We start from the raw sequence: 16,808 nt of genomic DNA, 5'->3' as shown, positions 1-16,808 counted from the left end.
AAGGTCTCAGGGGCTCATTGTTTCAACAAGCTAGGTCAACATGTCATTAGCATATTAGCAAACAATACAATGCTGTGGGGGCTGATATCAGATGGCAGCAACAGCCCTTCATCAATTAGCAAATGACTCCTTCTATAAGAGAAAACCATGAAAATAAGTAAAATAGAAATATACACAAAAATGATACCCACTTAGCATATCACACTGCTGATTCTTCTGGATCTCTGCAGCATTTGACCCTGTGGATCTCCAGTTCGCCCTCACTATGCTCCACTCCATAGGCCTCAAAGACACCGTTCTCTCCTGGTTCTCCTCCAACCTCTCTGACAACTCCTTCACTATATTTTTGGCAGGCTCCTCTTCCTCTCCTTACTGTCGGTGTTCCTCAAGGATCATTCCTAGGCCCCCTCCTCTTCTCTTTGTATACTGCCACTATTGGACAAACCATCAGTAGATTTGGTTTTCAGCACCAGATCTAGGGAAGGTGGCTTGCGAACGCCTACTGGCAGCAAGTGCCGGCATGCCTCTTTCCCTGCCTGTCAGATCCTGATCTGATACTCTGCAGTGCATACATTATATAGTGATACCCCATTCTGGGACAAAGTAAAAAAGCTAAAAAAAAATTTAAAAAAAAATAAAAATTACAAAGTGTAAAAATATATTTTTTTAAATCCCTAAAGACAAAAAAATTATGTAAAAAAAAACCAATAAAAGTACACATATTTGGTATTGCCGCGTCCATAATGACCCGCTCTATCAAACTGTCCAACCAGTGAACCCCTTCAGTGAAAACCGCAAAAAAAATTTAAAAAACAAGGCAAAAAACAATGCTTTATCATACTGCCGAACAAAGAGTCAAATAAAATGCGATCAAAAAGAAGGATATAAATAAAAATGTTGCCGCTAAAAACGTCATCTTGTCCTGCAAAAACACAAGCCGCAATACAGCTCCATCCGCAGAAAAATACAAAAGTTATAGCTCTCAGAATAAAGCGATGCAAAAATAATTAGTTTTTCTATAAAATAGGTTTTATTGAGTAAAAGCGCCAAAACATAAAAAAACGATACAAATGAGGTATTGATGTAATCGTACTGACCCGAAGAAAAAGAAGTCTTACCAATTTTACTACACGTGGAACATTATTTTAATAAAAAAAAACAGAAAAAAAAGCACTTCTTGAATTGCTGGTTTTTGTTCATTCTGCCTCCCAAAAATCAGAATAGAAAGCGATCAAAAAATGTCATGTGCCCGAAAATGGTATCAATAGAAACGTCAGCTGGTCCCGCAAAAAACAAGCCCTCACATGACTCTGTCGGCCGAAATATAAAAATATTATAGCTCTCAAAATATGGTGATGTAAAATCTAGTTTTCGCAATAAAAAAGCGCCTTTTAGTGTGTGACAGCTGCCAAACATAAAGACCTGATATAAATCTGGTATCGATGTAGTTGCACCAACCCGAAGAATAAAGTCACCTAATCACTTATACCGCACAATGAATGTCAAAAAAAATAACACCAATTCTTCACATGCTGTTGATTTTTTCATTCTGCCTCTCAAAGATCGCAGTAAGGCTCAGCGCACATTTATTCTTCGCTGAGCGCTAACAACATGTAAAAATGTTTTCTGAAAAATGTTCAGATTGAACCCTCCCCGGCGGAAAATTCCCTATAATGAGGCAGATTGAGTCACTGTGGACGTCATATGACCCGTGATCTAGCGGTGTCAGTCTTTTTAGGATTGCACAGTTTTGTGCACTTCTGAAAAGGACACCGCTGAACAGAGGCAAGACGGAGTCCAGAGTAAACCTGCTGCCTCATTATAGTGAATGGATCCCTTGGGGGTTTCATCTGTCACGTCACTCAGAGATTTAGATGGAAACCCCAAAGTAATTTTGAATTAGATGAACTAGATGAATTCATTGAGAGGTTTAATTAGTAAAATGGGATCACTTATGACGGATTCAGTTGTTCTGGCATGTAACATGGCATCCTCAAGCAAGTGCAGCAAAATCTGCACTGTAATATGGTGCTACTTCCCTTCTGAGCTTTGCACTGTGCTTCAAAAGTAGTTTTCTACCACATTTGGGGTATTGGTGAACTCAGGAGAAATTGCACAACAAACTTTGTGGTCCATTTTATCCTTTTGCCCTTGTGAAAATACAAAATTTGTAGCTAAAAAAGATTTATTTTCACGGCTTAACGTTATAAACATCTGTGAAGAACCTGGGGGTTCAAGGTGCTCAATACACATCTAGGTAAAGTCCGAAAGGGGTTTAGTTTCCAAAATGCTGTCGTTTTTGGGGGGTTTCCACTGTTTAGGCACATCAGGGGCTCTCCAAACGCGACATGGTGTCTGCTAATTATTCCAGAATATTTTACATTAAAAAAGTAAAATGGCGCTCTGCCATGCGCCCAAACAGTAGATTTCCCCCACATATTGGGAATCTCTGCACTCAGGAGAAATTGCACAACAAATTGTATGGAGCAATTTCTCGTTACCCTTATGAAAATGCAAAATTTGGAGTTAAAGAAGATTTATCTGGGAAAAAAGTGATTTTTTCAAATTTTCACGGCTTAATGTTATATACTTCTGTGATGCACCTGTGGCTTCAAGGTGCTCAATACACATCTAGATAAATTCCCTATGGGGTCTAGTTTCCAAAATGGTGTCACTTGTTGGGGGTTTCCACTGTTTAGGCACATCAGGGACTCTCCAAACACGACATGGCATCCGCTAATTATGCCAGCTAATTTTACGTTCAAAAAGTCAAATGGCGCGCCTTCCCTTACAAGCCTTGCAGTGTGTCCAAACAGTAGATTTCCCCCACATATGCGGTATCGGCATGCTCAGGAAAAATTGCACAACAAAATGTTTGATCCATTTTCTCCTATGACCCTTGCGAAAGTTAAAAAACATTAGGGCTAAAGGAAAAATGTTTGTGAAAGAAAAGTAAACGTTTATTTTTTTCTTCCACAGTCCAGAAATTCCTGTGAAGCACCTGAAGGGTTAACAAACTTCTATAATGTGGTTTTGTGCACCTTGAGGAGTGCACTGTTCAGAATGGTATCACTTTTGGGTATTTTGTCATATAAAAAAATAGTTTTGCAAATTTTGTTCCTAACAAAAAAAATTATGTTTCCAAAATTGTGCTGATGTAAAGTAGATGTGGGATATGTTATTTTTTAACTATTTTGTGCAAAAAGGACTGAAATTTAAGGGCACAAAAATTAAAAGTTTTAAAATTGTGAAATTTTCGCCAAATTTCCTTTTCACAAATAAACGCAAGTCATATCAAAGAAATGTTACTGCCATCATGAAGTACAATATGTCACGAGAAAACATTCTCAGAATCACTGGGATCCATTGAAGCTTCCAGAGTTATTACCTCATAAAAGGACAGTGGTCAGAATTGTAAAAATTGGCCCGGTCAGGAATGTGAAAACAGGCTTCGGGGTGAAGGGGTTAAAGGGAACCTGTCACCCCCAAAATCGAAGATGAGCTAAGCCCACCGTCATCAGGGGCTTATCTACAGCATTCTGTAATGCTGTAGATAAGCCCCTGATGTATCTTGTAAGATGAGAAAAAGAGGTTAGATTACAGTCACCCAGGGGCGGTCCGAGTCCAGCGCCTCCCATCTTCATACGATCACATCCTCTTCTTGTCTTCCTGCAGCGTTGAGGGCAGAGCAAAGTACTGGCAGTGCGCAGGTGCCGGGAAAGGTCAGAGAGGCCCGGCGCCTGCGCACTGCAGTACTTTGCTCTGCCCTCAACAGGACAGACAAAGTACGCGTGCACCGGAGCCGCGGTAGGAAGCCAAGAAGAGGACGTCATCGTATGAAGATAGGAGCTGGACCCAGACCGCGACGCCTATCAGACCGGAACGCAGCGGGACCGCCCTTGGGTGAGTATAATTTAACCTCTTTTTCTCATCTTTCAGGATACATTGGGGGCTTATCTACAGCATTACAGTATGCTGTAGATAAGCCCCTGTTGCCGGTGGCCGCAGCTTATATGTGAAAAATGAGGTGACAGATTCCCTTTAATACTATTTAAGGGTCACAGAAGGAATTATGGCCGCCTGAAGGTGAATATGGGGAATATTGTCATATTGTCATGTGGGGTCACAGGAGGAAATATTTGTGCGGGTATAATAGGGGAGGACATTAATGTCTGGAGGCAAAGAGGAAAACGCAATCACTGCACAGAGCGCTGTACAGAGCGCAGTACCTATGGAGGCGATATAGGAGGAGGAGAGATAACCCACATGGAGAATCCAGCACCTACCTCCACCTGCAGAGCCGCACTCCACATATATGGCTGTTCTGTGCGCACAGGACCTGTGATGAGGTCACAGGAGGGGAGGAGTCAGGGGTCACATGATCAGGGCCTTCAGTGTATGCAGGACTCTGCTGTGCTGGTTGTCATGGTGCTGGATGAGGGGAAGTTTATGTGTGGGGTCAGGAGGGGTTTACAGTGTGGATAAAGCAGAGCCGTGTGTGTATGAGGTGTACGGAGCAGAGCCGTTTGTATGAGGTGTACGGAGCAGAGCTGTGTATGTATGAGGTGAACGGAGCAGAGTCGTGTATGTGCGGGGTGTACGAAGCGGAGTGGTGTGTGTACGGGGTGTAAAGAGCGGAGCCATATGTGTACGAGGTGTACGGAGCAGATCCGTGTGTGTACAAGGTGTATGGAGTGGAGTCATGTGTGTATGAGGTGTATAGAGTGGAGCGGCGTGTGTACGAGGTGTACGGAGCAAAGCCGTGCGCATGTAATGTGTAGAGAGCGTAGCCATGTGTGTACAGAGTGAAAAAGTTTGTAAGAGGTGTACAGAGCAGGGCCGTGTCTGTATGACATGTATCATACCTCCCAACTTTTGAAGAAGGCAAAGAGGGACAAAGGTAGTGGTGTGCTACAGCAAATTTTAGGCCACATCCCTGACCACACCCATTTCACAACTAGTCACACCCATATTTACATCCCAACCACACCCATTTAGCACTGCTGATCACACTGTTTCATAAACAATAATTATTAACAGAAAAAAACAACTCCACCATTACAGAAGATCAACTCTCCACTCTATTCTCAAGATCGCATCTCACCACCTGTGCACTCCATCCCAAAATTCACCACAGTCTTCATCCCAACCCTAACCCATCTCTTCAACCTATCACTAACAACTGGTGTTTTCCCCTGAAGCTTTAAACATGCCTCCATCACACCTATCCTCAAAAAGCCCTCTCTTGACCCATCCTCTGTATTTAGCTATCGCCCTATATCACTTCTCCCCTATGCCTCCAAGCTACTGGAACAACACGTCCATCTTGAACTGTGCTTCCATCTCTCTTCTTGCTCCCTCTTTGACCGCTTACAATCTGGCTTCAGTTCACTGAAACTGCCCTAACTAAGGTCACCAATGACCTCTTAACCGCCAAGAGCAAGTGACACTACTCTGTCCTCCTCATCCTCGACCTGTTGGCTGCCTTTGACACAGTGGACCATTCCCTATTATTACAGACCCTCTCATCCCTTGGCATCACAGACTTGGCCCTATCCTGGATCTCATCATACCTAACAGACCGGACATTCAGCGTCTCCCACTCACACACCACCTCCTCACCTTGCCCCCTATCTGTCGGAGTCCCACAAGGTTCAATCCAAGGGCCCCTGCTTGTCTCCATTTACATCTTTGGCCTGGGACAGCTCATAGAATCTCATGGCTTTCAGTATCACCTCTATGCTGATGACACACAGATCTACATCTCTTTACCAGGTACCACCTCCCTACTAACCAGAATCCCTCAATGTCTGTCCACTATTTCATCCTTCCTCTCCGCTAGATTTCTGAAACTTAACATGGACAAAACAGAATTCATCATCTTTCCTCCATCTCACGCGACCCCTCCAACGAACCTATCCATTACAGTAAATGGCTGCCCACTCTCCCCAGTCCCACAAGCTCGCTGCCTCGGAGTAATCCTTGACGCTGATCTCTCCTTCAAACCACATATCCAAGCCCTTTCCACTTCCTGCCGACTTCAACTCAAAAATATTTCACGAATCCGTACATTCCTCAACCAAGAATCGGCAAAAACCCTAGTGCATGCCCTCATCATCTATCACCTTGACTACTGCAACCTCCTGCTCTGTGGCCTCCCCTCTAACACTCTCACACCCCTCCAATCTATTCTAAACTCTGCTGCCCGACTAATCCAACTGTCCCCCCGCTATTCCCCAGCCTCTCCCCTCTGTCAATCCCTTTCTCTCGTGTATCACCCCTACTCTGGAACCCTCTACCACAACACATCAGACTCTCGCCTACCATCGAAACCTTCAAAAAGAGCCTGAAGACCCAACTCTTCCGACAAGCCTACAACCTGACGTCACCGCTGTGCTCTGCTTTCACTTTACGGCCGGCAGTCAGTCAGTGCCAGAAGCAGACGGCAAGGGACCTGATGGACACCGGAATGTAAGTATGTAGTGTTTGGTTTTTTTTACATTTACGATGGTAACCAGGATAAACATCGGGTTACTAAGCGCAGCCCAGCGCTTAGTAACCCGATGTTTACCCTGGTTACAAGCGAACGCATCGCTGGATCGGTGTCACACACACCGATCCAGCGATGACAGCGGGAGATCCAGCAACGAAAGAAAGTTCCAAACGATCTGCTACGACGTACGATTCTCAGCAGGGTCCCTGATCGCTGCTGCGTGTCAGACACAGCGATATCGTATGGATATCGCTGGAACGTCACGGATCGTACCGTCGTAGCGACAAAAGTGCCACTGTGAGACGGTACCCTTTCAGATCCTGCTCATGTAGCCCAGCTCTGCGAACTCTTCATGCAGTCAGATAACACCACTATCTACTTGCTCTACTCCATAACTACTGTAGTATATAAAGGATATATATATATATATACAGTGGGGCAAAAAAGTATTTAGTCAGTCAGCAATAGTGCAAGTTACACCACTTAAAAAGATGAGAGGCATCTGTAATTTACATCATAGGTAGACCTCAACTATGGGAGACAAACTGAGAAAAAAAAATCCAGAAAATCACATTGTCTGTTTTTTTATCATTTTATTTGCATATTATGGTGGAAAATAAGTATTTGGTCAGAAACAAACAATCAAGATTTCTGGCTCTCACAGACCTGTAACTTCTTCTTTAAGAGTCTCCTCTTTCCTCCACTCATTACCTGTAGTAATGGCACCTGTTTAAACTTGTTATCAGTATAAAAAGACACCTGTGCACACCCTCAAACAGTCTGACTCCAAACTCCACTATGGTGAAGACCAAAGAGCTGTCAAAGGACACCAGAAACAAAATTGTAGCCCTGCACCAGGCTGGGAAGACTGAATCTGCAATAGCCAACCAGCTTGGAGTGAAGAAATCAACAGTGGGAGCAATAATTAGAAAATGGAAGACATACAAGACCACTGATGATCTCCCTCGATCTGGGGCTCCACGCAAAATCCCACCCCGTGGGGTCAGAATGATCACAAGAACAGTGAGCAAAAATCCCAGAACCACGCGGGGGGACCTAGTGAATGAACTGCAGAGAGCTGGGACCAATGTAACAAGGCCTACCATAAGTAACACACTACGCCACCATGGACTCAGATCCTGCAGTGCCAGACGTGTCCCACTGCTTAAGCCAGTACATGTCCGGGCCCGTCTGAAGTTTGCTAGAGAGCATTTGGATGATCCAGAGGAGTTTTGGGAGAATGTCCTATGGTCTGATGAAACCAAACTGGAACTGTTTGGTAGAAACACAACTTGTCGTGTTTGGAGGAAAAAGAATACTGAGTTGCATCCATCAAACACCATACTTACTGTAAAGCATGGTGATGGAAACATCATGCTTTGGGGCTGTTTCTCTGCAAAGGGGCCAGGACGACTGATCCGGGTACATGAAAGAATGAATGGGGCCATGTATCGTGAGATTTTGAGTGCAAACGTCCTTCCATCAGCAAGGGCATTGAAGATGAAACGTGGATGGGTCTTTCAACATGACAATGATCCAAAGCACACCGCCAGGGCAACAAAGGAGTGGCTTCGTAAGAAGCATTTCAAGGTCCTGGAGTGGCCTAGCCAGTCTCCAGAGCTCAACCCTATAGAAAACCTTTGGAGGAGTTGAAAGTCCGTGTTGCCAAGCGAAAAGCCAAAAACATCACTGCTCTAGAGGAGATCTGCATGGAGGAATGGGCCAACATACCAACAACAGTGTGTGGCAACCTTGTGCAGACTTACAGAAAACGTTTGACCTGTCATTGCCAACAAAGGATATATTACAAAGTATTGAGATGAAATTTTGTTTCTGACCAAATACTTATTTTCCACCATAATATGCAAATAAAATGATAAAAAAACAGACAATGTGATTTTCTGGATTTTTTTTTCTCAGTTTGTCTCCCATAGTTGAGGTCTACCTATGATGTAAATTACAGACGCCTCTCATCTTTATAAGTGGTGGAACTTGCACTATTGCTGACTGACTAAATACTTTTTTGCCCCACTGTATATATATACACACTGTGCCTATGACTAACAGGCTGCACTGGATTGCTCTAACTGCTGCCACTACTCCTGGTTATAATGCCTTGTACTGCATGGACAGCAGGGCCAGCTGCAACACACACACACACGTACCTCAGAATGTCCTCTGTCCCTCTCTGAACCACTAGGGAAGATACAGAAGGGGCGTGGCCTAATACAAGGGGGCGTGCCGGCTGCTTCTGATGGCTGTGCGGGAGAAGCAGAGTCCCGTGCAGGACTGCGGGGCACAGCCTCAAAATCGGGACAGTCCAGCAGTATGAGGGACGGTTGGGAGCTATGCGTGTATGAAGCAGAGTTGAGTGTGTACGACAAGTGCGGAGCAGAGCCGTACTTATAAGCTGTGTACAGAGCAGAACCACATATGTACAACATGTATGGAGTGGAACCTTGCATAACTATCACTTTTCTTTATAGATATATACATATAGTACAGAATATATACATACAGGAAAAAGTACTGTTTAAAGATATAGTTACAGGTGCTTCTCTCAAAATTAGAATATCTAAAAGTTACTTTATTTCAGTTCAATACAAAAAGTGAAACTCGTATATAGAGTCATTATACAAAAGGTCATTGCTAAAAAAGTTCTGAATCTGAGCAGACGTGTTCATGCTGATAAAGGCATAATGAGGAAGGTTTCTGCCAGGCAAGTTATTATTATTATTTATTTATATAGCACCATTAATTCCATGGTGCTGTACATGAGAAAAGGGGTTACGTACAGGGTTATAGATATCGTTTGGAGTAAACAAATTTACAATGACAGACCGGTACAGAGGGGAGAGGACCCTGTCCTGACTTACATTCTAAGGGATAATGGGGAAGAGACAGAAGGTCGGGGGTGCGGCAGCTCTGGTAGTGGTGAGGTGGCAGTTCTGGCGGTGGTAATGCGGAAGCTCTGGCGGTGGTGATGTGGCAGCTCAGGTGGTTAGTGAGGCGGCAGCTCGGGTGGTTGGTGAGGCGGGAGCTCGGGTGGTTGGTGAGGTGGCAGCTCTGGTGGTTGACGAGACGCTAGCTCTTGTGGCTGGTGAGGCGGCAGCTCGGGTGGTTGGTGAGGCGGCAGCTCGGGTGGTTGGTGAGGCGGCAGAATGTTTATTGCAGGCTGTAGGCTTTCCTGAAGAGATGGGTTTTCAGGTTCCATCTGAAGGATCAGAGGGTGCTGGATAATTGGACGTGTTGAGGCGTGGAATTCCAGAGGATGGGGAATATTTGGGAGAAATCTTGGAGGCGGTTGTGTGAGGAACGAATAAGTGTGGAGGAGAATAGAAGGTCTTGAGAGGATCGAAGATTAGGTGAGGGAAGATATTGGGAGATTTAGTCAGAGGTATAGGGAGGGACAGGTTGTGGATGGGTTTATAGATCAGTGTTAGTAGTTTGAACTGGATTTGTTGGGGAATTGGGAGCCAGTGGAGGGATTTGCAGAGGGGAGAAGCAGGGGAGTAGTGAGGAGAGAGGTGGATCAGCCAGGCAGCAGAGTTGAGGACAGACTGGAGTGGTGCAAGAGAGTTAGCGGGGAGGCCACAGAGGAGGGTGTTGCAGTAATCGAGGCAGGAGATGATGAGGGCATGCACAAGAGTTTTAGTGGATTGTGGGCTGAGGAAGAGACGGATTCTGGCAATATTTTTGAGTTGAGGCGACAGGAGGTGGCAAGACTTTGGATGTGCGGTTTGAAGGACAGGGCAAAATCAAGAGTTACCCCAAGGCAGTGGATTTCATGTGCGGGAGAGAGTGTGATGCCGTTTACCGTAATAGATAGATCATGTAGGGGGCATACACGAGATGGGGGAAAGATGATGAGTTCAGTTTTGTCAACATTGAGTTTTAGGAAGCGTTTAGTCTGTTAGCTTTGGCTGTAAGTCATTAGTAATTTGGGGCAAAGCAGTTCATCAGGTTAAGAGAGCAGCTGCTAAAAAGCCATTACAAACCAGCAAACAGATATTTGAAGCTGCTGGGTTGGAGTCCCTCGAACCTCAAGGTGTAGGATCCTTCAAAGGCTTGCTTTGGTTCATAAACCTACTATTCAGCCACCCCTTAACAGTGTTCACAGGCAGAAACGATTGCTGTGGGCCCAGACATACATGAAGACTAATTTTCAAACAGTCTTGTTTACTGATGAGTGTCGAGCAATCCAGGATGGTCCAGATGGATGGAGTATTGGATTGTTGGTGGATGGCCACCAAGTCCCAACAAGGCTGCGACGTCAACAAGGAGGTGGAGGAGTCATGTTTTTGGCCAGAATCATGGGGAAACAGCTGGTAGGGCCCTTTAAGGTTCCTGAAGGTGTGAAAATGACCTCTGCAAAGTATATAGAGTTTCTGACTGACAACTTTTTTCCATGGTATAAAAAGCAGAAACGTGCCTTCAGGAGCAAAATCTTCTTCATGCATGACAATGCACCATCTCATGCTGCAAAGAATACCTCTGAGTCATTGGCTGCTATGGGCGTAAAAGGAGATAAACTCATGGTGTGGCCATCTTCTCCTGACCTCAACCCTATAAAGAACCTTTGGAGTATCATCAAGCAAAATATCTATGAGGGTGGGAGGCAGTGCACATCAAAACAGCAGCTCTGGGAGGCTATTCTGACTTCATGCAAAGAAATACAAGCAGAAACTCTCCAAAAACTCACAAGTTCAATGGATGCAAGAATTGTGAAGGTGATATCAAAGAAGGGGCCTATGTTAACATGTAACTTGGCCTGCTAGGATGGTTTGCAGTTAAATAGCTTTTTTGTTCAGTGAATGTGACCTCCTAATGCTGCAAATTCCACAAATGAGCATTTTCAGTTCTTCACAACATATTAAATGTTTAGAAATTCTACTGTGCCTAATAATTTGGAACAGTGCATTTTGAGTTTTTATTCATTTTGGAGATTATACTGTTATCATTGGGAGGTTTCTTAAAAAAAATTGGATGTATAATCTAACGGGTGATGACTTATTAAACTGACTGTCATTTACACCGACCATTTAGGAAAATACGAGAAAAATGTCATTTGCATAATAATTTGGAACATGGTGTATAGTACAGAATATATACATGCCGGACAGTGCGCAGTATATAGATGTATACATGTAGTACAGAATATACACATACAGGACAGTGCGCTGTATATAGATGTACACATATAGCACAGAATATATACAACAGAATATATACATACAGGAGAGTTCAGTGCATATACAGGTCCTTCTCAAAAAATTAGCATATAGTGTTAAATTTCATTATTTACCATAATGTAATGATTACAATTAAACTTTCATATATTATAGATTCATTATCCACCAACTGAAATTTGTCAGGTCTTTTATTGTTTTAATACTGATGATTTTGGCATACAACTCCTGATAACCCAAAAAACCTGTCTCAATAAATTAGCATATCAAGAAAAGGTTCTCTAAACGACCTATTACCCTAATCTTCTGAATCAACTAATTAACTCTAAACACATGCAAAAGATACCTGAGGCTTTTATAAACTCCCTGCCTGGTTCATTACTCAAAACCCCCATCATGGGTAAAGGTACCGTCACACTTAGCGACGCTGCAGCGATACCGACAACGATCCGGATCGCTGCAGCGTCGCTGTTTGGTCGCTGGAGAGCTGTCACACAGACCGCTCTCCAGCGACCAACGATGCCGGTAACCAGGGTAAACATCGGGTAACTAAGCGCAGGGCCGCACTTAGCAACCCGATGTTTACCCTGGTTACCATCCTAAAAGTAAAAAAAACAAACACTACATACTTACCTACAGCCGTCTGTCCCCGGCGCTGTGCTCTGCACTCCTCCTGTACTGTCTGTGTGAGCACAGCGGCCGGAAAGCAGAGCGGTGACGTCACCGCTCTGCTTTCCGGCTGACCGACGCTCACAGCCAGTACAGGAGGAGTGCAGAGCACAGCGCTGGAGGACAGACGGCTGTAGGTAAGTATGTAGTGTTTGTTTTTTTTTACTTTTAGGATGGTAACCAGGGTAAACATCGGGTTACTAAGCGCGGCCCTGCGCTTAGTTACCCGATGTTTACCCTGGTTACCAGTGAAGACATCGCTGGATCGGTGTCACACACGCCGATTCAGCGATGTCTGCGGGGAGTCCAGCGATGAAATAAAGATCTGGACTTTCTTCCCCGACCAGCGACAGCACAGCAGGGGCCTGATCGCTGCTGCCTGTCACACTGGACGATATCGCTAGCCAGGACGCTGCAACGTCACGGATCGCTAGCGATATCGTCTAGTGTGACGGTACCTTAAGACTAGCGACCTGACAGATGTCAAGAAGGCCATCATTGACACCCTCAAGCAAGAGGGTAAGACCCAGAAAGAAATTTCTCAACAAATAGGCTGTTCCCAGAGTGCTGTATCAAGGCACCTCAATGGTAAGTCTGTTGGAAGGAAACAATGTGGCAGAAAACGCTGTACAACAAGAAGAGGAGACCGGACCCTGAGGAAGATTGTGGAGAAGGACCGATTCCAGACCTTGGGGAACCTGAGGAAGCAGTGGACTGAGTCTGGTGTGGAAACATCCAGAGCCACCGTGCACAGGCGTGTGCAGGAAATGGGCTACAGGTGCCGCATTCCCCAGGTAAAGCCACTTTTGAACCATAAACAGCGGCAGAGGCGCCTAACCTGGGCTACAGAGAAGCAGCACTGGACTGTTGCTAAGTGGTCCCAAGTACTTTTTTCTGAGGAAAGCAAATTTTGTATGTCATTCGGAAATCAAGGTGCCAGAGTCTGGAGGAAGACTGGGGAGAAGGAAATGCCAAAATGCCTGAAGTCCAGTGTCAAGTACCCACAGTCAGCTGCTGGTGTTGGTCCACTGTGTTTCATCAAGGGCAGGGTCAATGCAGCTAGCTATCAGGAGATTTTGGAGCACTTCATGCTTCCATCGGCTGAAATGCTTTATGGAGATGAAGATTTCATTTTTCAGCACGACCTGGCACCTGCTCACAGTGCCAAAACCACTGGTAAATGGTTTACTGACCATTGTATTACTGTGCTCAATTGGCCTGCCAATTCTCCTGACCTGAACCCCATAGAGAATCTGTGGGATATTGTGAAGAGAAAGTTGAGAGACGCAAGACCCAACACTCTGGATGAGCTTAAGGCCGCTATTGAAGCATCCTGGGCCTCCATAACATCTCAGCAGTGTCACAGGCTGATTGCCTCCATGCCACGCTGCATTGAAGCAGTCATTTCTGCCAAAGGATTCCCGACCAAGTATTGAGTGCATAACTGAACATTATTATTTGTTGGTTTTTTTGTTTGTTATTAAAAAACACTTTTATTTGATTGGATGGGTGAAATATGCTAATTTATTGAGACAGGTTTTTTGGGTTATCAGGAGTTGTATGCCAAAATCATCAGTATTAAAACAATAAAAGACCTGACAAATTTCAGTTGGTGGATAATGAATCTATAATATATGAAAGTTTAATTGTAATCATTACATTATGGTAAATAATGAAATTTAACACTATATGCTAATTTTTTGAGAAGGACCTGTAGTTGAATACATATAGTACAGAATATATACATACAAGACAGTACGCTGTATATATACAAGCACAGAACAATTCACTGTATATAAATGTATACACATAGCACAGAATACGGTATATACATTCAAGACTGTGACTATATATAGATATATACATATAGTACACAATATATACATACATACAAGACTTTGAGCTGTATATAGATGTATACATATAGTACAAAATATATACATACGGGACAGTGCAATGTATATAAATGTAAAAATTGTAAGATGGCCGCCGGATGGGTCTTTGAGGGGAGATATGTGTCATTGCGGTTATTAGCTGCGGTGATGTGAGCACGGAAGCATGCTCCAGCTCACATAGTGTTGAGAGACTTATTAGGCCATTCCAGGGCCAGGGTTTATGAGCAGTCATAAGAGATGGGTGGAAATGACTGCTCATATATCCCAACCCTAGGGGTGCGGTTTGGCAGATAAAATTGAGGCCGAGTGTCTCATTCACTGTCTGTGGATGGAGGGGTGGAGGCCTCTAGTGTGTTTCACACTGACATGAGCGGGTGGACCCACAGTACTATATGGACTATTTATTTTCACTTTGTGACAGAGAATGCTATCTTTTGTTTGCTTGTGCTTAACCTTTGTCCGGCTGAGTAGGTACAATTGTAACTATTCCGTTTTAAAATTGCAATAACTTTTTTTTTCGAAAAGACGTAGAGGGCTGAAATTTCGTGACATCTCTGCAGTTTTGGTCCAGAATATATTGGCCAAATTTCAATAAAATATATATGAAGGTACAATTGTACCTCTGCAGCCTGTTAACGTTGTAAAATTATGCAGCCTGACGAAGGTTAAACAGGTTTATGAAGTTAGTAAACCTGACCGGACATTTTCTTATGAAACCGCTTCCCGTGCCTACCTCAAACCACAGCTGAGTGAGTAAAACCTTCCTCCCATAGGGGTGGAGCCACATATTCATCACTGTAATGTGCGGCACCACGTGACCGCTCATACAGGAAGAGCTGCGACGCTGAGAGGATGGAAGCGACGAGGGAGCTGGGTAAGTATTTTAATGCCAGCGGGCGGGCGCACAGGGGGTGGGAGGGGGGAGATTACCGGGAACTTTATTTTAAAATTATTTTTCATTCCTTCTCTCCAGCGAACGCTGCTGGAGAGAAGAAATGAATGGGGCTTCAGCACCACAAGCTGGGGGGACAGCGCTTACAGTAGCGCTGTCTCCTGCACGGCACACGGACTGCACACGGACAGCATCCGTGTGCGGTACGTGTTTTAATGGGTCCGTGTGATCCGTGCGTTCCCACAAACACTGACATGTCTCTGTGTTTTCCAAACGGACACACGGTCCGTGAAAACACGCTGACATGTGCAGAGACACATTGATTTTAATGTGTCTACGTGAGTCAGTGTCTCCGGTACGTGAGGAAACCTCACGTAAAGGAGCCACTGACATGTGAAACCGGCCTTACAGAGATGCACATCAACTGATTTATTTAACTGGTAGTTGGCTCTCAAGCCTGAACAACTTGGAGTAGGACAACATGTATAAATAGTATCATGTGATCAAAATACAACTTGCCTAATAATTCTGCACATAGTGTATACTACCTTTAGCAGGGGCTTTTTTCCCTTCCTTGTTTATTTAGTTATTTCTTAAAGTCTGAGGAAAAAGTAGTTATATAGTTTACATACCATTATCTGATGTTGTGACACATGATATTTGGCTTCCTCACTCCCTAAACAGACTCTAGGGATTTCATCTGTATTTTTTAGGAAATGTTTCTCCTTGTATAGACCACGGTAATCATCATTGAGCCTTGCGCAGCCCGTGTCCCGACTGAGGACCACACGGACCGTGCAGGAGACAGCGCTACAGTTAAGCGCTGTCCCCTGCTTTTGGTGCTGAAGCCGGCATTCATTCCTTCTCCCCAGCAGCATTCGCTGGAGAGAAGAAATGAAAAATCAAGTTTTTTTTTGTTTAAAATAAAGTTTGGGGGGTCACCTCCCGCCTCCCATCCCCCATGCGCCCGCCCGCTTGCCAAGAAATACTCACCCAGCTCCTGCGATGTCTCCTCTGAGCGCCGGCACTGGCAGCCTGTCCTGTGTGAGCGGTCACATGGTACCGCTCATTACAGTGCTGAATATGCGCATATTCAGCACTGTAATCAGCGGTACCACGGGGCAAATATCTCTATCGAGCATCTTATGGGGCCATAATCAGCATTTGTGTAGCATTATACGGGGCAAATGTCTGTATGGAGCATCTTATGGAGCCATAATCAGCATTTGTGCAGCATTATATGGGGCATATTTTAATATGGAGCATCTTATGGGGCACATCATAAACTTTATGGAGCATTATATGGGGCGCATTTTGTATGGAGCATCTTATGGGGCCCATCATGAACTGTATGAAGCATATGGGGTTCCTGATTCAATATGGATATTTAAAAACACTTAACCTACTGATGTCTCAATTAATTTTACTTTTATTGGTATCAATTTTTATTTTTGACATTTACCAGTAGCTGCTGCATTTTCCACCCTAGGCTTATACTCGAGTCATTAAGTTTTCCCAGTTTTTTTTTTGTGGCAAAATTAGGGGTCTCGGCTTATATTCGGGTCGGCTTATACTCGAGTATATACGGTATATACAGTATTTGTTCTACCAACCTGAATGTGTGGGGTGTCTTTGTCACTTCCCTTTGTATTTTTATGATTTTTAGATAT

General features: G+C 44.2%; 1 protein-coding gene across 1 annotated transcript in view; it reads right to left on the bottom strand.

Annotated features, from left to right (window-relative positions):
* The window catches only part of LOC138666519 (zinc finger protein 585A-like), a 93,358-nt gene that overhangs the window by 16,005 nt on the left and 60,545 nt on the right, over positions 1–16,808 (bottom strand). Inside the window, exon 8 of the mRNA XM_069754735.1 lies at positions 15,771–15,915. Within this exon, the coding sequence (XP_069610836.1) occupies positions 15,771–15,915 (145 nt within the window). The remainder of the gene's footprint in view (positions 1–15,770; positions 15,916–16,808) is intronic.

The sequence above is a fragment of the Ranitomeya imitator genome, chromosome 2, assembly GCF_032444005.1.
Source record: "Ranitomeya imitator isolate aRanImi1 chromosome 2, aRanImi1.pri, whole genome shotgun sequence".
Taxonomy (NCBI): domain Eukaryota; kingdom Metazoa; phylum Chordata; class Amphibia; order Anura; family Dendrobatidae; genus Ranitomeya; species Ranitomeya imitator.
The sequence above is the reverse complement of the archived record's forward strand: the minus strand, read 5'-3'. Positions and strand labels throughout refer to the sequence as shown.